The 23,638-nt window shown below is 33.9% G+C and overlaps 3 protein-coding genes across 4 annotated transcripts; 2 read left to right on the top strand and 1 right to left on the bottom strand.

Moving 5' to 3' along the window:
- Window positions 1–5,155: 5,155 nt before the first annotated feature.
- Window positions 5,156–6,292, top strand: LOC114741272 (putative F-box/LRR-repeat/kelch-repeat protein At1g11620). Its single transcript, XM_028929525.1, has one exon. The coding sequence runs from the start codon at window positions 5,156–5,158 to the stop codon at window positions 6,290–6,292; it is 1,137 nt and encodes a 378-aa protein (XP_028785358.1).
- A 13,462-nt stretch (window positions 6,293–19,754) lies between these two features.
- Window positions 19,755–20,533, bottom strand: LOC114741266 (serine/threonine receptor-like kinase NFP). The gene is made up of 2 exons (XM_028929520.1): window positions 20,087–20,533; window positions 19,755–19,944 (listed from the first exon to the last, which is right to left on the bottom strand). Exons 1-2 carry the CDS (start codon window positions 20,372–20,374, stop codon window positions 19,864–19,866), a joined length of 369 nt encoding a protein of 122 aa, XP_028785353.1. The 5' UTR covers window positions 20,375–20,533; the 3' UTR covers window positions 19,755–19,863.
- A 604-nt stretch (window positions 20,534–21,137) lies between these two features.
- LOC114741265 (F-box protein At3g07870-like) lies at window positions 21,138–22,550 on the top strand. 2 transcript variants are annotated; one of them, XM_028929518.1, is made up of 2 exons: window positions 21,138–21,745; window positions 21,779–22,550. In XM_028929518.1, the coding sequence occupies exons 1-2, from the start codon at window positions 21,283–21,285 to the stop codon at window positions 22,438–22,440; spliced, it is 1,125 nt and encodes a 374-aa protein (XP_028785351.1). In that variant the 5' UTR covers window positions 21,138–21,282; the 3' UTR covers window positions 22,441–22,550. The 2 variants fall into 2 exon arrangements, with proteins under 2 accessions (XP_028785351.1, XP_028785352.1); XM_028929519.1 differs by having other exon boundaries at window positions 21,138–21,759; window positions 21,793–22,550.
- Window positions 22,551–23,638: the final 1,088 nt, after the last annotated feature.

Genomic DNA, 23,638 nt, shown 5'->3' with positions numbered 1-23,638 from the left:
TATATTGTCCTTGTTTTCTAAAGGAATAAGGAAGTGGAACTTGATATGCACCAATTCATTAAGGAATTGCATGAAATGAATAAGGAATCAGCAACAAAGTTGCAGGTCCCTGTTGTGGAGCAAGATGGACTCCCATGCAATCTGATTATTTTTCCTCAATTTTTAGTAAAGCCTTCACATATCCTTCGGGGGCACATTTTGGTATTAGCTTCACTATGGACTTAAGTCTTCAGACAGGTAATCAACAATATGATGGGAATTATTTGCAGGGATGTGGAATGACTTGAATGTTGAGGTGGAATAACTATTAAAATCCTGATATGTAGAGAGGCGCATTCTCTCTGGTTAAAAAGAAAGAGGGGCACATTGTGGGAAACAATGAAATAAAGTTCCAAAACTTTTACTCCAGGTGATTAGCTTTCTTAGACATAATTAGAAATTTAGAACTACTTACCTCTCAATTTAGGTTATTATTGCTTTAATATTTTTTTGGTAGGTTTCAAAAGTAAGGAGGGAATTGGGTAGCTAGCTTTCTCAAACTTTAATATTAAATGGTTAGATTTTTTTTTTTTGGCAGGTTTCAATTGAAATATCACGCCTTCTGGCTTCTAGGCAATGATGTGGCTAAATCTTCACATTTTCTTTTATTAAATTTTTTTCCTTTTTCAGGAATATGTTATTTAATCAAGGAAAAATGATAATAAAAGAAGCTGAAAATTTGTAAATGTCAAATAAAGAATGTCCATAAAAATTTGTTATTTTTTGTAAATTTAGAGTTGTCAATATCAAATAAAATATTGTTACCAAACTTGATTTGATATTTAGTAATTTTTAACTTTTTTTCTCCCTTTAATCAATACAGAATAAGTAGTATGCATTTTTTTTTTAATATTTAGTGATTTAAAGTTTTTTCCGGACCGAAGGTTTGATTTAGTTTAATAAATTGGCCTAAAAAAAAACTTAGATAATGTAAAAAGTATGGAAAGCAAGAGTTAGAGGAAAAAATTATGAGGGAATATATATTTTTGTTTGTTTGAGTAAAAAATATAATTAGAAGAAAAGCTGAGGGGCAAAATATGCCCAGAACTCTCATTTTCTATTCAAAAGTGGGGCGCTTTTGAAAAGGAAATGTATTATCCAAACTTGTTGCAAAATGAGAAAAGAGAAAGAGAAATTACAAATAAAAACCCTTTAATATGTAAAATTAGGAGTATTCAATTTGTCCCGTCCAGGGTATTTCGGGTCGGGATGGGAACAGTGACTGGGACAGGATGGGACACAAGACGGGGTTGTCTTGTCCCGTCCTGTCCTAGGATTTTTTTAAAAAAAAATTATTTATGAATAATTATTATTAAATTATTTAATTTACTTATTAATAATAATTATTATTTTTATAGTGAATTTTAGCTCGTAAGTTGTAGTATTATTTTAACAAAATCTCATTCCTTAATAAAATAATTCATAAAGACATTATATAGTGTTTTTTTTCTTGTATTTTTTTATAATATTATTTTTACATCTTTTTTATACTATATAATTGAGTTTTCTACATAATTTTTTAATGATGTTTTTATCTTTAGAAGCCCAATAAAAAATAAGCATTATAACATAAAAATTCATATAAAAAATTATTTTTTTTAAAAAAAGAGGGAAGCGGGACGTCCCTGTCCCGTTTCGATCCCGATGGGACGGGACAGGACACTAGACAAAATCTCTGTCCCGTCCCTATTCATCGGGAGGGGACCAGTCCCGATCGCGTCCCGTCCGGTCCCATGAACACCCTTATGTAAAATTGTGATTTGGGACTTTAAATTTGAAAAATAGCAAATAAGGATAAGATCTTACTCTTGCAAATATAAAATGTTGGTGAAATGTCTGAAATGCCTCTTAGTCAAATTGTAATTTGGTCTACTGAAATTGTAATTTGTTAAAGTAAACTTGTCATTTCTTATAGTCAACTCTTTATTTGGCGTGCTCTCAGCTAAGTTGTAATTTGGTCTATTGAAGTTGCCATTCGCTAAAATGAACTTGTCATTTTTCATAGTCAACTTGTCATTTGGCTCAATGACATTTCAGAAATTTCACCACAATTTCATATTTACAAAAATAAGATTGAGTCTTTATTTGTTATTTTTCAAATTAAAAACTCCAAATCGCAATTTTATATATTAGGGGTTTTTATTTGTAATTTTTTCAAAGAAAAATGTGGGCTGATATCTTTTTCATACAAGTTTTATTATCATTGTGAAAATAGTCAAATTTCCTTTTTACCCTATTTATTCAAACATAAAGAGATAAAACATTTTTCTAACAAGTAGTTGGTTAAAATAATAAGCGGATTTATTTTTATTAAAAAAAAAGAATACAAATTCAAATCATGAAAAGTACACTTATTAAGAGAGTTTTAATTTTGACGTTCTTGGCTAAACAGATATTAGTTTCAAACCTAAAGTGACTTGATAAAAAAAAAAGAGATAACAACATTTTCTTTTTTGCCTTTTTCCCTTTTTTTTTTAAGAAAAAGGGATAATTAATGTGCAAGTCTTCATAGTTTCAACTTTTTTCTAATCAAGTCCCTATAATTTTTTTTTTCTTTTTATCAAATCCTTATTATTTTGTTTTTTTTTTAATTAGGCCATTGTAGTTTTTATTTTTTATTCCATAAATAATAATATTTTATAAATAATGAATTATTATAATAATCTTATGTTAATATTATTTTAAATTTTTAGTTAAGCATATATATTATTTATTTTTCAATTCCAATTTTTATATCTATAAAATTCATATTATAATAATAAAATTTTGTAAAGTTAGAATATAATTATAAATAATTTATAGTTAAGTATGATCGATTATTTCCATTAATTATTAATTACTAAATAATTATATTAATTATTTTTTCAATTATAAAATTATTAATTGGAAAATAAAATTAAGTTTAAAGAATAAAGTTAATAAATAATTTTTTAAAACTATGAAGAACTTAATTAAAAAATAAATGAAACTATAAGGACTTGATAAAATAAAATAAAAGACCTAACTTAAAACATGTGAAAGTAAAAAGATCTAACAAATTTTTTTTTATAAAAACCTGATTAAAAATTATATAAAACTATAAGGATCTCAAGATTAATTATCTCAAAAAAAAATCATAAACAATAAATAGAGGAAATTACGTATGTGAGATTTTGTTAAGTCCACCTTGATGAATTTTAGGATTTATTGAAAAGTAAATAAAACTGGGCTTTGAAATGAAATATGTTCCTTTTGTTTTGAAAAAAGCGGGTACAGTTCCCCATCACGCTGTGCGTTTCCCGATTGATTATGGAGTGTTTAGATGAAACCAAACTATAGTTTGAACAATAATTTTTAGAGAATAGATTTTGGGAAAAATAGATTTTGTGAAGAATATATTTTATAAAAAAATGATTTTGAGAAGTGAAAGTGTTTGGATAGTTGTTATCAGAAGCACTTTTTATATATATAAATTACTAAAAAAAAGCATAAGTTGATATGATAATTACATAAAATATAGATTTTATGATATATTTTAATTTGAAGAAATAAAATTATTAATAATGTATTTTTTACCAACATAATTAATAATACATAAGATAATGTAATTAATAAATAATTAATATGTGTATATATGTTTATAAGATATAAGGTTAAATGTGTTTATTAAAAAATAATTGAGAAATGTTAAAATCATATTATTGTTGAGATCTACTCTGATAGGTATAATCATATTTTCTAATTTGAACCAGAAACAGAATGGATCACTTTTCCTGAAATCATGGTTTTGGATTCCAAAATGATGATTTTGGCCTAAACTATGATTTCAGATTATTGGCCCAAAATTGATGCTGTTTGGATGACATCCCACCCAAATCATGGTTTTGCCTCCCAAACAATGGTTTTGGGAGCCATCTAAACAGGCCCTATGTATTAAAGTATTTAATCATGAACTAATTTTTGAGAAAATCATGAAAAAAAATCATGGAAATTGAAAAATTATATACAAATACTTATTCAAAAATTGCTGTCAAAACCCATAATATGGTGAAAACCCATACTAATATTGTAACAGGTATTTATTTATAATTTTTTTATTTTAGCCTTTTTTGTGAGTTTCCGCTAATTTTTACTATTTAGCGATTTATTGATTTAAAAGGTCAAAAAATATTTCACCAAAGCGAAAATATAACCGCTCGACATTTCGTGGCTTGTTCTGCTATTATCTCCTCGAATCCCTAATGTTCCGGTTGGATAGGAAGAAAAATTAAGAAGAAGGAAAATGAAAAAAAAATTAAGGAACAAATATTATCACCCCCATTTTGTTTAAAATAAAAAAAAAGGAAAAAAAAGTCAATATATGAATAATTAAAATATTTTTTATCTCAAAATATATTATATTTAAAATCAAATTAAAGATCATAATAAAAATTTATATGAACATTAATATTATCAAATAATTTAAAGTTAAATTAATTAACAAAAATATATTATCATATGAGTATATTTGAAACTTAAGTAGTTTAGTAAAAAAATTTATTTTTAATAGAAAATTAAAATGTGGATAATTTTTAAGTTAAATATAATAAAAATAAATAAGATATATATTATTTAAAATTATTATTAAATAATAAAAATTTATTATAAAAGCTGAAAGAGATGGAGAAATATATGTGTATATACATGTAGAGTCCGTATAAATTTTGAATGTGAAAAAATAGAGATTATATGTTGGTTTGAAATTTGACAGTAATGATGTAATTTTTTTAGATTATAAAGTAGTCGTAAATAAAATAAAAAAAAATTGCATTAAAAGCATCTAATATAAGGAAGACTATATCATAAATGTGAGTTTTCTTCTTTATTTTTTAATACGTGAAGAAAAAAGTTGGGAAAAAAAACATCCCATTTTTTCTCTTATTTTTTTTTCTTCCGTTTTTCTCTCCTTATCTAAATTTTTTTAAAAAAAAACTCATTTTTTTCATCGTTTTCTTTTTTAGTTCTCTCCCCTCCCTTGTTTTCTCTCCAAGGAAACAAAGGGTAGTTGTTCCTAAAATCTTCGTTGATTCTTTGACAAAAGGAAACCTTCGTCGATTGCCGAGGCTTTAGGGAGACCTGTTCTTCCCAAGCGATAACTATGAAGAAGATAGTAAGTGACGACGACGTACCATTTCTTTCTGAGGAAATTATCTTCAACATTTTGAAACGACTTCCTGCAAAATCCCTAATCCGATTTCAATGTGTCTGCAAACATTGGAAAAATCTCATCGAAAGCCCATCTTTCGTGGCCAACCACCTCCACCATTCCACTCATCAAAGCCCTTGTCTTCTCTTTGAGCCGTATGATAGCGATGCTCCTTCGAACTTGTATTTGCTTGATTGCGAGATGCAAGCCCGTCAGGTTCCGAAGCATCCTTTGATTGATTATTTGGAGTCCGGTTGGGTAATTGGTTCGAGCAATGGCTTGCTCTGCGTTGACATCAGTGACGATCGTGCATCTCATCCTGCCCTTTTATTGTGTAATCCAGCTATTAGAGAAGTCAGACCGGTTCCCACAACTTCTGGTGTTATAACCGGTTATATAGGATTTGGGTTCAGTCCGATTGTTAATGATTACAAGATTGTAAGAATTTATGTTAATGAGATGTTTGGAAATGTGGAAGTATACTCCGTAAAAACAGGGTCATGGAAGGGAGTAGAAGTGGGGATCTTAGATGGTCTAGAGATTACTTCTTGCAGTTTCACTGCTAACGGAGATATCTTTTGGTTTGGGTTTACGCTGGAGGAGGAGGAGGATGAAATTGGTTACATTGTGGGTGGAAATGGTCATCATGTGATAATTTCGTTTGACATAGCAATGGAAGTGTTTACATTGTTGCCAATGCCTAATTTACCCCCTGAGTCACATCAAAATAGACTCACTACATATGAGAACAAACTTGCAATGCTTTCTTATCGTGGGATTGAAAATTCTAAATCTTCTTTGATTGATTTGTGGGTGATGGAGGGATGGAGTTGGACAAAGAAATACACTAGTAACCCGTATCCATGCTTCTTAGACCCCATGACTGTTTGGAGGAATGAAATTGTTTGCAGGATTTCAGCTGGACGTGAAATGGAGAATGACGAACCAAACACTATTTTGCTCAATCTTACTACAAAAGAAGTTACAGAGTTTACTGTTGGCAGAAGTCACAATGCTCATTGTATTTTCAATTATGTAGAAAGCCTTGTACCAGTTGGAGGAATGAAATTATTTGCAATGTATGTGTAGCACCTGGACCTGTTAGTGATATTGAAGGTAATGTGGAAAATGACGAACTATTCTACCTCTATTCAACCTCACCATTATGAACTCAGCTTGGTATTTTCAATTATGTAGTTAACATTTACTAGTTGGCCACATCCACATTGAAGAAACTACATCTTAAGTATTTATTATGTACTGTTACTGTTATATTGCAGATTGCTTAGTTTAAGGACTTTTATTGAAATGACCCTATGCTCTATTTATTTTGTTTTTATGTTTCCTTCACGAGAAGGAAAACTGAGCAACTGGCTTCCGTAAATAGCTAATATGCAACTCATGGATGGAGACTTTTGATGAATGGAATATTTTTGCTGCCTATGTTGTTCAGTTAGCTTACCCCCGCTTTCTTATCTCACCCTCGCCCTCTCTGTTCTGCACTTCTTCCCCATATTTCTTCATTTCCCCCTCTATTTGCATCATTCTGGCATCAGTTAGATTGTGTTTTGCATCACTGTATTTGGTCCTATCTATTATATCATGTTGTTCAGTTCTCTTTCAAGGTGATGCATAATTTAGTTGCTGGGTGTGTGGACTACATGGAATTTTCTATTAGATGAGAAGGAAGTAGAGCAAGTGAATTGCGGTTTCATTTCATTCATCCTGGTACAGTAAAGCAAATATCATGGATTAAAGAAAATATTTATGAAATCATTGAGATATGATAACATAAAATTTTAAGATAACTAAATAATAAATGACGTTAATATATAAAAATATTATAATATCTAAAATAACAAAATTACTAAATAATAAAATAGATTTTCTTTAATAATTATCACTAAAAAAAATAAAAAAAAAATTTTAAATGAAATTTACTCAATAAATCAGATTTCATGTCAACAAATTATTAGAAACTCATATACTTTTCAAGTTAAGCAGATATCTAGTACCTAATTTTAAAAACATTTAGGGACTATTAAGAAGCATTGAACATTAGAAATAATAATTGGAATTGATATTAAGAAAATAGTATTTAGTATACTGGAAGTACCTTATAAATATAATCAGAGGAGTATAAAGTTGTCATAAATAAAATAAAAATTATTTTAAAGGCAGAATATGTGTTCATTCATCCAATGAGCAGTTGGTCGATCCTAGTCGGTGATAACATTACTGTTCCCATCGCTATTACAGAACCGTACATGAGATTTTCACCTCATACGGCTCCTCGAAGGCCATAAATAAATCTAAGGGACCGGGTCGGTTATTTATGAAAGGGGGGGAAAGCTCTCCGTTCCCGGTTCTGCTGTAGCTGGATCCTCCAGAACCACAAGAATCCTTAGTTAGAATGGGATTCCAACTCAGCACTTTTTGAGATTTTGAGAAGAGTTGCTCTTTGGAGAGCATAGTACGATGAAAGTTGTAAGCTATGTTCGGGGGGGAGTTATCACTCTTTCATATACTAGGGGATTTCACTTGGAAAAGAAGATGTTCCATACTAATGGATTCGGGTCCATAACTATGGGTTCCAATATACGAGATCTTGTAGCACTTACCAATGAGGCCCTATCGATTAGTATTATACAAAAGAAATCAATTATAGACACTAATATAATTAGATCCGCTCTTCATAGACAAACTTGGGATTTGGCTCGTTCCCCGTAAGGATGAGAACATGTGTTCAAATCTCGGGAAGCGCTCTTGTTGGGAGAGAGGACAACCACCGCTAGAAAACCACGGCACTCTTTCCTCTCGAGTCCGGATTAGTTAGTTGCCAATAGGCACCGGATTACTGGGTGGTGTATAACAAAAAAAAAACAGAGAAAGAATATACAAGTGAGTTTTCTTCTTATTTTTATTTCATGTACGAAGAAAAAAGTTCAAAACAAAATAACGTGACCCGTATTCTATTTTTTCTTCTATTTTTTTTTTCCTTCTGCTTTTCTCTCCTTATCTCAATAAAAATTAACAAAAAAACTTAATTTTTTCCTCGTTTTCTTTTTTATATCTTTCTCCTCCCTTGTTCTCTCTCCGTGGAAACAAAGGGTAAATTGTTCCTAAAACCCTCGGTGATTCTTTGACAAAAAGAAACCTTCGTCGATTGCCGAGGCTTTAGGGAGATCTGTTCTTCCCAAGCGATAACTATGAAGAAGGTAGTAAATGATAACGACGTACCATTTCTTTCCGACGAAACTATCCTCAACATTTTCAGACGACTTCCTGCAAAATCCCTAATCCGATTTCAATGTGTCTGCAAACATTGGAAAAATCTCATCAAAAGCCCATCTTTCGTGGCCGACCACCTCCACCATTCCACTCATCAAAGCCCTTGTCTTCTCTTTGAGCCGTATCATAGAGGTGGTCCTTTGAACTTACATTTACTTGATTGCGAGATGCAAGTCCGTCAAGTTCCGAAGCATCCTTTGATTGATTATTTGAAGTTCAGTCGGGTAATTGGTTCGAGCAATGGCTTGCTCTGCGTTGACATCAGTGACGATCGTGCATCTCATCCTGCCCTTTTATTGTGTAATCCAGCTATTAGAGAAGTCAGACCGGTTCCCACAACTTCTGGTGTTATAACCGGTTCTATAGGATTTGGGTTCAGTCCGATTGTTAATGATTACAAGATTGTAAGAATTTATGTTAATGAGATGTTTGAAAAAGTGGAAGTATACTCCGTAAAAACAGGGTCATGGAAGGGAGTAGAATTGGGGATCTTTGATGGTCTAAAGATTACTTCTTGCAGTTTCACTGCTAACGGAGATATCTTTTGGTTTGGGTTTACGCTGGAGGAGGAGGAGGATGAAATTGGTTACATTGTGGGTGGAAATGGTCATCATGTGATAATTTCGTTTGACATAGCAATGGAAGTGTTTACATTGTTGCCAATGCCTAATTTACCCCCTGAGTCACATCAAAATAGACTCACTACATATGAGAACAAACTTGCAATGCTTTCTTATCGTGGGATTGAAAATTCTAAATCTTCTTTGATTGATTTGTGGGTGATGGAGGGATGGAGTTGGACAAAGAAATACACTAGTAACCCGTATCCATGCTTCTTAGACCCCATGACTGTTTGGAGGAATGAAATTGTTTGCGGGATTTCAACTGGACGTGAAATGGAGAATGACGAACCAAACACTATTTTGCTCAATCTTACTACAAAAGAAGTTACAGAGTTTACTGTTGGCAGAAGTCACGATGCTCATTGTATTTTCAATTATGTAGAAAGTCTTGTACCAGTTGGAGGAATGAAATTATTTGCAATGTATGTGTAGCACCTGGACCTGTTGGTGATATTGAAGGTAATGTGGAAAATGACGAACTATTCAACCTCGCCATTGATGAACTCAGCTTGGTATTTTCAATTATGTAGTTAACATTTACTAGTTGGCCACATCCACATTGAAGAAACTAGATCTTAAGTATTTAGTATTTACTGTTATATTGCAGATTGCTTAGTTTAAGGACTTTTATTGAAATGACCCTATGCTCTATTTATTTTGTTTTTATGTTTCCTTCATGAGAAGGAAAACTGAGCACCTGGCTTCCGTAAATAGCTAATATGCAACTCATGGATGGAGACTTTTGATGAATGGAATATTTTTGGTGCCTATGTTGTTCAGTTAGCTTACCCCCTCTTTCTTATCTCACCCTCGCCCTCTCTGTTCTGCAATTCTTCCCCATATTTCTTCATTTCCCCCTCTATTTGCATCATTCTGGCATCAGTTAGATTGTGTTTTGCATCACTGTATTTGGTCCTATCTATTATATCATGTTGTTCAGTTCTCTTTCAAGATGATGCATAATTTAGTTGCTGGTGTGTGGACTACATGGGATTTTCTATTAGATGAGAAGGAAGTAGAGCAAGTGAGTTGCGGTTTCATTTCATTCATCCTGGTACAGTAAAGCAAATATCATGGATGAAAGAAAATATTTATGAAATCACTGAGATATGATAACATAAAATTTTAACATAACTAAATAATAAATGACGTCAATATATAAAAATATTATAAGATCTAAAATAAAAAAATTACTAAATAATAAAATAGATTTTCTTTATAAATTATAACTAAATAAAAAATAATTTTTTAATGAAATTTACTCAATAAATCAGATTTCATGAAAGAAATTATTAGAAGCTCATATACTTTTCAAGTTAACCAGATATCTAGCAGTAAGGGGTGTTCACAGGACGGGACTGGGACAGGCCCGTCTCGGTCCCGTCCCGGTGAATAGGGACGGGACAGGACTTTTGTCCCGTGTCCCGTCCCCTTTTTTTTTTTTTCCTCCCTTTCAAACTGGACCTTTTCTGTTAATGGGCCTTCTGTTTTCTTGTTTTTTTTTTGGGCAAGGCATTTCTCTAGTTAAATTTTAGGCCTTACTTTATTTTGGGCATTTCTCTATGTTAAATTTTGGGCCTTTGTAAGTCAAAAACTCCTTCACAATAAAATGAAAATGCATTCCTGGGCACTACATTAAGTAAACTGTGTACGCAGCATTTTTAATTCTGCACGTAGGTGCCATTCTTCCCCCCCCCCTCAGGACGCTAGACAAATTTAACACACCCTGCCTATGCATCATCATCACAAGCCCTTTAATATTTTCAGCCATCTTTCAGCAATCAAGAACACTAATAAATCTGCAATCCAAGTAGAACAATCCACCATAACAATCCATTTTCAAGACTAAAGTCACAATTTGAGTCCAAACCAAAACAAGCAAAACACAATAAGATAAAATTTCAATCCATGACATTAAAGCTAAATCAAAGCAACCAGCCAACCACAAAGCAATTTAACTTTCCAAGAGATTTGAAATTGAAGCTGTTAATTGCTCTTCTGCAAAAAAAAAAAAAAAAAAAAAACACCAGAACAAAGAACAATACTTTCAAGTAAGCTAGGCTCTGTGGGCACCGAAATGATGCAAAGGGCAAGGAAAGAGTTGAAGGTAAGCAGCAGCAGGCTCGAAGAAGAAGGAAATAAAGAGGGAAGAGAGATCGGAACGCGTCGAGGCCTAGACCAGAGGGAGATCGCAAGAGGGAGACCAGCAACTGGGGGCACGAGCTAGCGTCTACGAACTCTTGGGACGGTGAAGACGGAGAGCTAGAGACGGAAGGAAAGTCAGGAGGGAGACTAGAGGGAGAAATGTTCGAGCGGCCTCTAGACCAGAGAGATCTGGGAGGGCGTCACGGGGAAGGAAAAACAGAGGAAGTGTCGCCTGAAGACTCTGAACTCTGAAGGACAAGGGCGCCGAAAGCTAAAGGAAAAGTCAGGACAAGGGAGACTCAATTTGTCACAAAATTTGTTTTTTTTTTTTAATTATATACCCCGGGACGGGGTTGCCCGTCCCGTCCCGGGGTATCTTTTGTCCTGTCCCGAAAATTTTTTTGTCCCATCCCGTCCCATCCCAAAGTTACCGGGACCGGGACGGATCCGCCGGGATGGGACAATTTGAACACCCCTATCTAGTACCTAATTTTTAAAACATTTAGGGACCATTACAAAGCATTGAACATGAGAAATAATAATTGGAATTGATATTGAGAAAATAATATTTAGTATGAGAAATTGTTTATTATATAGGATTAGACAAATTTATATGTGTGGAATTGCGGAATACTATGGAAAGAAGTGGTATTCTCCAATCTTACTTTCATATATTTATCTAATCTCATATAACAAATAATTATTCATGCTAAAAAAATTTGTAATGATTTTTTTTTTAATTATAATCTTAATCTATATTTCTTGTTTTTAATGCAGGGAAGAATTGTTGGCAAAAATGGGGGAAAGATTTATTTATGGATAAAAACGAGTTTATGTCCTGACCCTAGTCGTGAATCATGGTCATCACGGTGGCTCTCTCATAAGGGGGCTGCTCTTCTCAGCCGATCACCATGAAGCAGATGTTCGAGGATGGTGACACACCGTTTCTTCCCGAAGAAATCGTCGAAAGCATTCTCACTCGTATCCCTGTCAAGTCCCTAATCAGATTTCAATGCGTCAGCAAACAGTGGAAAAATCTCTTTAAAACTCCATCTTTCATTGCAGACCACTGCCTCCACTCTGTTCATCATAATCCTTCTCTTCTTTTACAATTGAATCACAGAACTCTTCCTTTTCCTTTTCCTTTGAAGTTATGTGTGCTCGATGACAAGAAGCGAGTCCGAGAATTTCAGAACCCATCTTTGATCGATTCGTTGGGGTTGTGGTCGCCAAAATCATCGGCTATAGTAATGGCTTTCTTTGTGTTAAATTCGATGAATTTGGTATGTCTCCTCCTTCCCTTTTGTTGTGGAATCCAGTGATTAGAGAGGTGAGGCAGATCCCTAGAACTATCAATGATTTTAAGGGTGACTGCATTATAGGATTTGGATTCAGTTCAGTTGTTAATGATTACAAGATTGTGAGGGCTTATAAGTCTGATCTCGCTGTTAATAGAGTGGAAATGTATTACGTAAACAAGGGTTCATGGGAGAAAATAAAATTTGAGGACCTGAAGGGTGCAAGCCTTTTTCATGACAATGTCACTGTTAATGGTAGTCCTCCGGTCCTAATTATAAGACCCAATTGACTTATTTGAGGAGATTAAAAAAGTAAGTTAAGTTGGTTATTTATAATAAATAAGTGTTGTCATTCCTAAAATATCCTTACTAATTAAGTATATTGGTTAAAACTATCATTATTAGAAGGATTATCTTAGAAAAAATGTATAAATATAAGAAATAAAATGGATTAGGTCTTATAATTAGGACCAAATAAAAAGGTCAAATTGGGTTTTATAATAAGGACCGGAGGAGTACTATATTTTGGGAAGGGACAAAAGATGTGAACTTCATAGTTTCATTTGACATAGAAAAAGAAGTTTAGATTGATTCCAATTCCAATTTTAGACCGTTATCCATGTATAGTGCTTGCGTACGATTTATAAGAACAAACTTGCTATGTTTGTTACCATTCTGCTTGGAGCCTTGAAATCTTACCATACTCAATTGTGGGTGATGGAGGAGGGCACAGATCCAACCAAGGAGAGATGGAGTTGGACCATGAAATATAGTAGGCCCTACTGTCCGCACTTAAGGGCAGCGACTATATTTTGTTGGGGGGGGGGGGGGGTGAAGCTGTCTATAAATGCAATATTAAAATAATGCCTAAACTTTGAAAGTTTACTGGACTTGGACTCTTTAGTGAAACTGAGCATGAAGTGGAGAATGATGAACAAAAAGTTGTTATACTTCTCTTCAATGTAAATACTTATGAATTTAAGATATTTGCTATCTGCAAATGTGACCATGATCTTCCTATTTTCAATCATGTGGAAAGTCTGACACCAATTGACAACACTCATTGAAGAACCTGGATCCTAAATCTTAATTATTTCATTATAGATTTACTTAGTTGTTGAACTTTAGTTTAGACAGTTCTATACGTGCAAGGCTTAATGACTATGCTGCTAAAGAAGCTGAAGTAGAGATCATTTACAGAATCTATCATGGATTTCAGTAATTGTTTCTTTCATGCAACTTCTATCTTCTTTGTGTGTGAGGCTTTGGCTCTCAACCAGAGGATGCAGAGATTTTGAATCTGATTATCAGCTTATGATTAATTCTGGTTTATGGGGTAGTTTGTCCTGAATTGAATTTCAATCATGTCTTGAAGAATATGGCATTAGGGAGGGTGGCCTCGCTTGGTCTTATTTTGTTTAGTGTTCAGCCCCTTATCCTTTCTGATTTGTTTTGTTGGGTTCTTACTTTTTTTTTTTTTAACCTTGTTTGTTGGGTTCTTATGGTGTTTGGTGTGATGATACTTTTTGGTCCAAGAAGTGTAATACCTTTGATAGTAACTGTTGAGAGTTGAGACTTACAAATTTACGAATGATGACTCAAAAATGGAAGTAGGAATTGAATTTTTCTTTTTTCAAATTTCACGAATCCTTCAAGTAACCATCCAAATACCAAAAGCAAAATGTTGAGCAGCTACTCGAGAATAATAGAACTTTTTAATAATAGGAAAAGGGGGCTTATCCATTTCTGAACACCATGTGGATCATTTAAGCACAGATATGGTAAAATGTTTCGTTGTTCTGGCCAATGCTTGACCTGTTATTTACAAAAGACAGGGAAATATAGAACTCAATGGAATTCATACATTTTAAAGACCGAATTGGGGGTTCAAATTGTTTGTTTTGTGAACAAGAAGGTTTGCTTGAATATTCTTTTTTCTTTTTTTTTTTCCTAGGCAAAAGTGTGTTAAATGCCTCTGAAAAACTGGCAATAATCAAATTCAACCTAATAGTATTGGATATCAATGTCATAGGGCTTAAGTTTCTGAAAAAAAAATCTATGAATTATTGAAAAATATACTTGATGATATGATATGCTTTAAATTTTAAACTTGGCATGGTGCTTGTAATAATAGTTGTTAAAACTTAAACGTTAACATAATGTGATTAATTTATCATAGTGGATTTTTGGTCAGTGCGAATAAACCAATAAAGGGTTAAATGACAAATTTGTTATGAAAATTTTCATTGTATTTAACTTTAAATTGATGTAATGTTTTTGTGAAAGTTTACAAAAGATACTTCAGCATCATCCTATAATAATGCTTGACTAACATTACCGTTAGTTGAACAATTCTAGTTATAGTTATTGGGCAATTTTGCTCTAAAAAATTTTTAGAATGGACAATTAGTATCCTAGTCTCTTGATTGGCAATATTGGGCATAATATTTTTGGGGTATTAATTTTTAAATTTAGAGAAAAATCTAACTCATTATCAACAACAAATATTTGTTTGTATTCTTGAATTGACCAGACTTGCCTTTAAACAAAATTCGGACTTGTCACTTGTTTCCTCGAGAGACGAAAGTAAGTTTGGACATGTCTAGTTACATATTTAAATTGACTATAAAAAAATTTTACTCATCATTCGATGAAAATTCTTTAAGATGTCTTTTGCAACTCATCCATAAATGTTTCATTAATGACATGTGCCTTTAAGAGTTGAGACCCTCACTATAGGTTTGCAACGGGTGCAAATGTGACTTTTGGCTCGATTCTAGATTGTAACAGGTTGTTGGATCATTCTTCTAAGTCGAGTTTTCATAACACAAAAAATATTATTCATTTAGACAATAAGAATTTATCCAGTGACTGAGGAGTTGGTTTGTAAGTTTTTTTTTTTTGGAGAAAAAGAAAAATGAATTATCATTAAGAAATAAGAGGTTTACAAGCTACAATTCAGAAAGGGCAGAGCAAAATGCGTAAAAGAAGCAAAGAAATTAAGGTGTCTGCTAACTACACAATCTACTTTATTAAATTGACGTAAAAGACGATTAGCTTCATGCTCAAGCCCCTCCACCGCAACCTTCCGAAGCTGTGTCAAATCAACTAATCTCCGCTAAAAACAGACAAGCTGAAGCTGAGAGCAGTTATCATCCATTGCTCTGCCCATTTTGGTAATCCAAAGCAAGATAGTCCGAAGGCAGAGAAAGTTGAACCTCCCATGATTGACAAAAGATCAACAGCAGATGAAACCTTAGGGGGGTTTTCCCCTAAATAGTACAATTGCAGACAAGGAAGTGCTCTGTTTGCATTTCTTTTCTAACAAAAGTACTATCCAACCTTTGTTAGGCAAGGAGAAATTTTCATATTCCGTGGCAGCAGCACTTCCTTTTTGTTCCGTCAATAAATGTGAAGAGGAAAAAGCCATATCCGGGTAAGTCCTCCAACCCTGGATTTCTTTAATGACCTTCATGGGTTGATCAATCCTTTCTTCATATAAGACTTGATTACACTTCCACCATATTATATTTAGAACAATGATGATGCCCTTATGGAGGAACTTAAGGTTATCATGAGAAAGCCGCATCATTATTAATTTAAGCCACGGAAGAAAAGAATCAAAGGTTGAAGCCACTATCTTAATTGACAAGCATCCAAACCACAAGGCTCGAACATAGGGGCAGAAGATGAATAGATGGTCCAAGAATTCTAGACAGTCACAACCAAATACACAGTGTGTGGTAACAGGTAGATGATGCATGTGCCAGATATCATGTGTTGGTAAGCCTTTTTTTAGTAATTTCCACATGAAAAGTAAGAATTTTAGCGGGAGTGACAGGGACCAAGGAAACTTCCAAAAATTATCACTCTGACATTGTAGTTGCAATGAACTATGAAGTTGAATTATGAACCCATATCTTACAGTATAAAGACCAGAGGCATTAGTGGTCCATCGAAAGGAATCATGCTGAGAAGAACTTAGAATTGGAATGGAAAGGATTTCTTTGATATCATTCTCAGAGTAAAGGGACCTAAGAAGAGGGAGGTTCCATCGGTGGGGGTTCCAGTTGAAGCGGGTATGGAGTAAGAGATCTTTGACCTTGAGCAAATTGAATGCTAAGAAGGATCTTAATTGCATAGGCTACCAGAGGTGGTGGTTAAGAGGGAGGGGTACAAGAAGTGGGGGAAATATTCCACCGAAGATTATCAATGATGAGTCCTGAGCTATCAAGCAAACCCTTCCAAATCCAAGAAGCATTATAAGGCTTCACAAGTAGGTCCTTATTATATAAATCCACATATTTAGTTTTCAATGTTAGAGCCAGAATGTTTGAAGTGTCCATTGAGAGTACGCGCCAAACCTGTTTAGCAAGCAGGAATTGATTGATGCATTTAGCTGGTCTTATGGCCAGGCCTCCTTGATCAACCGAGTGAAAAAAGAGATCTTTATTCTTCAAATGAATTTGATTCCTTCCATCCGTTCACCCCATAAAAAAAATTAATACAAAGACTATCCACTTTGTCACATATATGATACCGTAATTTGATGCAAGAGAGAATGTCCAGATTAGTAGCGGAGAGGACTGATTTAATGAGTGTTAGCTGAGCAGCTTGAGATAGAAGTTTCATTTTCCAACCAGCAAGTCATCTCCGTGCTGCTTCTATAACTTGATCATAAATTGGCTTCTTTTATGTTCCTGGGTCGATCCAAGTACCCAGATATTTACCCAACCTAGATGAAAAGTGGATGCCTAGAGTCTGAGAGAACCTCTTTTTGCTGCTGTGATTCACTATAGGACTGAAAACCAGAGTGGATATAGCATGGTTAATTTCTTGCCCAAACCGATAGCAATAGGTGTCAAGGGCAAATTTAATTGTAGCAATGTTCTAGTCAGACCTTTCAAAGAAGAAAAGGGAGTCATCTGCATAGAGAAGATGGGAGACGAGCATTGCGTTTTGATAGATTTGAATACCTTTCCATTGACCAGCCCCTTCTAAATGTGTTACTAAACAAGAGAGGACATTGGCAGCAAGAATGTACAAGTATGGATGAAAGCAGGTCCCCTTGGCGTGAACCAATCTCTAGGATCTAGCTCCATTAAACACTTTTGTTTGTTTTTTTTTTTTTAAAAAAGCTATTAAGAACCAAGGAAAGAGGGTGGTGTCAATCACTTAAAGGATAGTAAGTAGCAAAGGAAAGAATCTTTAAAAAGAGAATTGCAATTAAATCTAAAAAAAATAATTATTAAAAAGTTTTAATAATAACTTAAACAACCTGTAATAATAAGTATCAAATTAGAAAATAACAATTTCTAACTTATTTTTGGGACTTATCGGTAGTTATTTCATTGGCCAGCTCGTCCCCCCATATGTGGACCACAAAGTATATTGTTGCCTTGCCCGTGCAATTAATATCAAATTGTACTTGAGCAACTTGCCTTCCCCGAACAAGCACTGTAAGGCCATATTAAGCAATAGAGTGCCCCATACTTGAGAAAGTTGTTCCACGCTAATTTGGCTTGGGAAAATGAAATAAAAATGATTACTAAGTTTTAAAATTCCCAAACAATCACTTAAATAAACAAAATCCCAATTTAGATATGGTGATTAAATTAAAATTTATAAATTTATTAAAATGACTTTATTGTCCTTTATAATTTTTGTCAAAAAAAAAGACTAAGTACCCTCATTGACTAGCCAGTCATTAGAGGTTCAATGATGATAGCAGCTATTGGAGTTTAGGTGGGCTATCATCACCAAAGCTCTAGCAACTGGTCAATACTTGGTTGTCGATGCCCCCATGGTTAGCAACGATTTTTCTCTTTGGAGATTTTTACAACTCTAGTAACATGATTGGTAAGTTGTTTAACACTATTAGCAAGTTTGATATAATAGTTAACAACAGATTTTTCAGAAAATTAAAAAGCGGTATTTTTACAACTTCAATAACACTGTAACGCTATTAACAAGTTTGATATAGCAATAGGTTTTCTAAAAATTCAAAAAGTGGCATGTTTATAACTTCAATAACCCGATTACAAGTCATGTAACGGTATTAACAACTCTTATAATATAATTAACAATTCTAATTACAAGTCATGTAATGATATTAACATAGTAGCTATCTAATAAATGAAAAAAATTTTGATGTACAAGGAACTAATATTAAAACATCAATCTTCATAGGAAAATGTTGTTAATGTTGTCATGAGAATTGTTAATATCATTACGTGACTTGTTAACTATATTACTGAAGTTGTAAAAATATCACTTTTTAAATTTTCTAGACAACTTGTTATTAATTGCCATATTAAACTTGTTAATAACGTTACAGAATTTGTTAATTGTGTTACAGAAGTTGTAAAAATGTTATTTTTGAATTTTCTAAAAAACCTATTATTAACTGTCGTATCAAAATTGTTAATAGTATTATAGAACTTGTTAATTGCATTATTGAAATTGTCCTATTGTCATGTTGAACTTGTTAATAGCATTAAAAAACTTGTTAACCATGTTATTGAAAATATAAAAATTCCATTTTTTGAATGTTTTGAAAAATTTGTTAGCATATGTCATACCTCCGACAACTTTTTTTTAAAAATGATTTTTACAGTTTTAGTAATGCTATTATCAAGTTTTCAGCTGTCGTTGGCATCAAACTCCAACAATAGATCAATTGGTGAGGGTGCTTTTTTTTTTAAAAAAAATAAGGCAATATGATCGTTTAATTAAATTTGCAAATTTTAATTTAGTCACTTCTATCTAACCTGAGGTTTTATTTATTTAAGTGATTATTTAAGAATTTTAAAATTCATGAAATTTTTTCTGTCTAGGATGTTAAAATCTCGTGACCTCACAAAGTATTGGATTAATACAAATTTCGGCCCCTCAAATTTGAATCTAATTTGATATTGGTCCCTAAAATTTAAAATGCGTGGTATTAATCCCTTAAATTATGTCCGTTTAAATTTGTTGGTCCCTAGCTTCTTGACACCATTAAATCTTGTCAACATGGTATTAATATCGTTAAGGTATGAGTTGGACCATATGACTTGGTAATGAACCATTGAGTTGGCATTTAGGTGTCACATTAACTGGACATGGACCCAAAAAAACAGAGAAGGGGGATCAGATGCAAAACACAGGGGACGACCGTAGAAGAAAAACAAAAGGGAAAGGGTTTAGATAGAATCTGCACGAGTGGAGAAAGGAAAGGGTTTTCTGGTTCTGATTGTTGAGCTTTGACAAATTCCTAACCCAATCGTCAATCCTCTCACAGTTCCTGTTTTGTCGCGGGAAGTTACAGGTGATACGGTAGGGGATGAAGCTGGGGCCGCCAAAGTATTAACCGAAAGCTGCGTCTGCACTGGCAATCGCGACACTGGAATGAAGATAGTATCAAATTCTCAAAAAATTTTACGGTTAGCATCAATTATTGACTGCGGTTTCGATCCAAACATGGTGGCGATGAACGGTATGTTATCATTCGGTTAAACCACGTAGAAAATTAGAATGTTCTCTACCTTTCGCAACTGCGTCGTGTTAGGGCACTTGTAGAACACATGGAACACGGCACTAACACCTATCATCAAATTCGTCGGGATGAGGATAGGGTTCACGACTTCTACGAATTGGTAGGTCGTGAGGTTCCTGTAGCTAAACATGGAGACTTGGCAAAACATGTCTCCTTTCTTGATGGCACTGAAGGTTGAGTTGATGAAGTTGCAGGAGCAAGATAGATGAACGAAGAGGGGTTCGTTTGGGGCTAAAGTTGAAGTAGGAGAAGAAATGTTGCTTGGTCCTACAATCATAGGGCGACTAATGGAGAAGAGGTCACCAATGAAGGCATGGTCGAGGAAATTAGGAGCTGAAGCTCGGTAAAAGGCGTAGGTCCGGTAGCAAGAGCCGGTCTGGTTAGTGGACCATTGGTAACCGGTGGTGTTGGGTTGTATCCGGTCTTGAGCCTGTGAAGGATGAAGAAGATGAAGGACGATGAAGAAGAACAAGAAAAGAGGAAGATGGTGGGGTATGGAGTTTCGTATTCTCATCATTTTCTGTTTGGATCTTCTTGGTTTTCGGTCCATGTCCACTTAATGTGACACCTAGATGTCAACCCAACAGTTCATTACCAGGTCATATGGTCCAACTCATCATTTAATAGTGTTAATGTCATGTTAGCAGAATTTAATGGTGTCAAAAACCAAGGACCAACGGTCTTAAACAGACATAATTTAAGGAACCAATACTATATGTTTTAAATTTTAAAAACCAATACCAAATGTGGCTCAAATTTAAAAGATCAAAATTTGTATTAATCCCAAAGTATTCTATTCTTTGGGGTCTGTATTTGGTGCTTATCAAGTGATAAGCGCTTTTGAATGGTTCAGATTTAATATTTTAAAAAAATTATTTTAAAATAAGAAAAATATTTTTAAAAAAATAATAATTAAGATTTTATTTTTATTTTTTATTCTATGATTATTTTAAAAAAATAAAAATAAAACTAAAACTAAACTAAATCTCGACCACCCAAAGTGCTCATCACTTTTGATGAGCTCCCAAGCTCTCTCGACCATCCAATCCCAAGCTCATTCCTCTTCTTTTCCGGTTTTTCCAAACCTAGCAAGAGGAAAAAGTCTTCGGGCTTCTCACGCATCGGCCGAAGCTCACAACTTTATTAAAGCTCACAGATCGGTTCTGTTCTTTCCAATCGATCACCATGACGAAGCAGATGTTAGTGGATGTTGGCATACCGTTTCTTCCAGAAGAAATCATTGCAAACATTCTCAAACGAATCCCTGTCAAATCCCTAATCAGATTCCAATGTGTCTGTAAACAGTGGAAAAATCTCTTCCAAACTCCATCTTTCATTGCAGACCACCTCCCCCACCATCGTCACGATGATACCCCTTCTCTTCTCTTACAGTCGAATCACAGAGCTGATTCTTTGAAGTTATGTCTTGTCGATGAAGAGAATCGAGTCCGTGAATTTCAGAACCCACCTTTGATCGATTCGTTGCGAGATGCTAACGTAATCGGCTCTAGTAATGGCTTGCTTTGTGTTGAATTCGATGAATTTGGTATGTCTCCTCTTTCCCTCTTGTTGTGGAATCCAGCTACTAGGGAGGTGAGAAAGATACCTAGAACTCTCAAGTATTTTAAAGGGAAATGCATTTTAGGATTTGGGCACTGTCAAATTATTAATGATTATGGATTTGGGCACTGTCAAATTATTAATGATTATAAGATTGTGAGAGTTTATGAATTTGGTCTCGAGGTTAAGAGAGTGGAAGTGTATTCCTTAAACACAGATTCATGGAAGAAAATAAAATTTGAGAACTTGAAGGGTATAAGACTTCTTCATGAAACTATCGCCGTTAATGGTACTATGTTTTGGCATGGGTCAGAAAATTTGATAGTGTCATTTGACATAACAAAAGAAGAGTTTAGATTGATACCAATGCCTCTGAGATACCCTCAAGCACGTACTGTGCTTACAGTTTATGAGAACAAACTGGCTATGTTTTCTATCAATGCCACGTACGGTGCCCCTCTATTGTGGGTGATGAAGGAGGGCACAGGTGCATGTAAGGAGGGATGGAGTTGGACCAAGAAATATTATATCCCTCTATACTCAGGTTCAGAGAAGGTTTGGAGGGATGACATTATCTACAACTTCAATATTGAAATAGTGCCTAGACTCCGAAAGCTTATTGGATCCGAACTCATTCATGAAGCGGAGGATGGTGGATTATCGGATGTTTTGTTCACGTCCTATGTAAATCCTAATGAAGTTGCTACCTGCAAATGTGGCCATGGTCCTCATATTTTCAATCACGTGGAAAGTCTTGCACTAGTTGGACGCCATAAATCTTAATTATTGCATTATAGATTTACTTTGTTTTGGCACTTTTTGGTTTAGATCATTCTGTGTGCAGGGCTTGATGACCCTTTTCAGAAACTCTGTGATGGATTTGTGCAATTCATTCATAGCTAAAGTAACTACATATGCTTTCAAGGATTAGGTCTGCAAACAAGGTGGGTGCGTATGTGACTTCTAACTCGAATTTTAATTTAAAAGAATTTAGCATTTAGTCATAATCCAAAATTTTCTTTTGATTTTAGATTATAATGAGTTGTTGGATCATTCTTCTAATTTGAATATTGATAAGATCAGAATATTGGTTATTCATACAAACGTTTGGGATGAAGTTGCTCTTTAACTCCTAGAACTGTTCAACTAACAGCCACTGTTGGTCCAACATTACTTTTGGCATTCGATCAATTGAAAGTTAATGATACTAGCTAGGTAGGCATGCGTGATGGGAAAAAACTGAGGACTAAATGAAACATCGGAAATCGAGAAAACCTCCAAAATCCTAAACACAAGTTCGAAGACACACATTTCTCTCGGATGATCGAAAGGAGGAATAAGAAAGAGCAATTGGTAAAACCAGAAAAAGACGGAACAAAAATAATTAATTTCACCAACATCCTTTAGCGTACATTTTTATAAAGCAATTGCTTTAGTTGAGAGGTATACACTTGAGAATAAGAGAACTTTCTGGGAACTTGAAAGGGAGAGAAAGAGGGAGATGATGAGATGGAGGGTGATGTGGAAGAGAAGAAGGGAGAGATGATGAGGCGGTGTGCCATATGGCTGCTACATGAACAATTTGGTCAAAGTTGACTGGGGTAATTGTAAGGGTGATATTGCTATGTCTTTTAAACTTTTAGAGTGATACTGAGACTTCAAAAACTTTCAGATGCTTAACTCTTTGCTGTATACTTCTGGGGTAAATTTACGCTTTATTCCTTCTTCTTTTTTTCCAAGGCAAAAGTGTTTTAAATGCTCTGATTTGCTGCATGATGTATTTTGGCATAATTGAATAAATTTCACTAGTACAATCCTTAATATGAGATATAATTGATTTATTTGGAGAAATTAAAGAAACTAATAAATTATCTTAAAAATATTTGTATTTATTGTGTCTTTCTAAGCTGATTCATCACTTTTATATACTGATATATAATTTAATGATATGTATAAATCTTTTAGAAAGAAAGCATGCACT

The sequence above is a fragment of the Neltuma alba genome, unplaced genomic scaffold (genome assembly GCF_004799145.2).
Source record: "Neltuma alba isolate B1F8T4 unplaced genomic scaffold, ASM479914v2 tig00003342_pilon, whole genome shotgun sequence".
In the NCBI taxonomy this organism is placed as follows: Eukaryota; Viridiplantae; Streptophyta; class Magnoliopsida; order Fabales; family Fabaceae; genus Neltuma; species Neltuma alba.
Note: the sequence above shows the minus strand (reverse complement) of the source record. Positions and strands in the feature narration are given on the sequence as shown.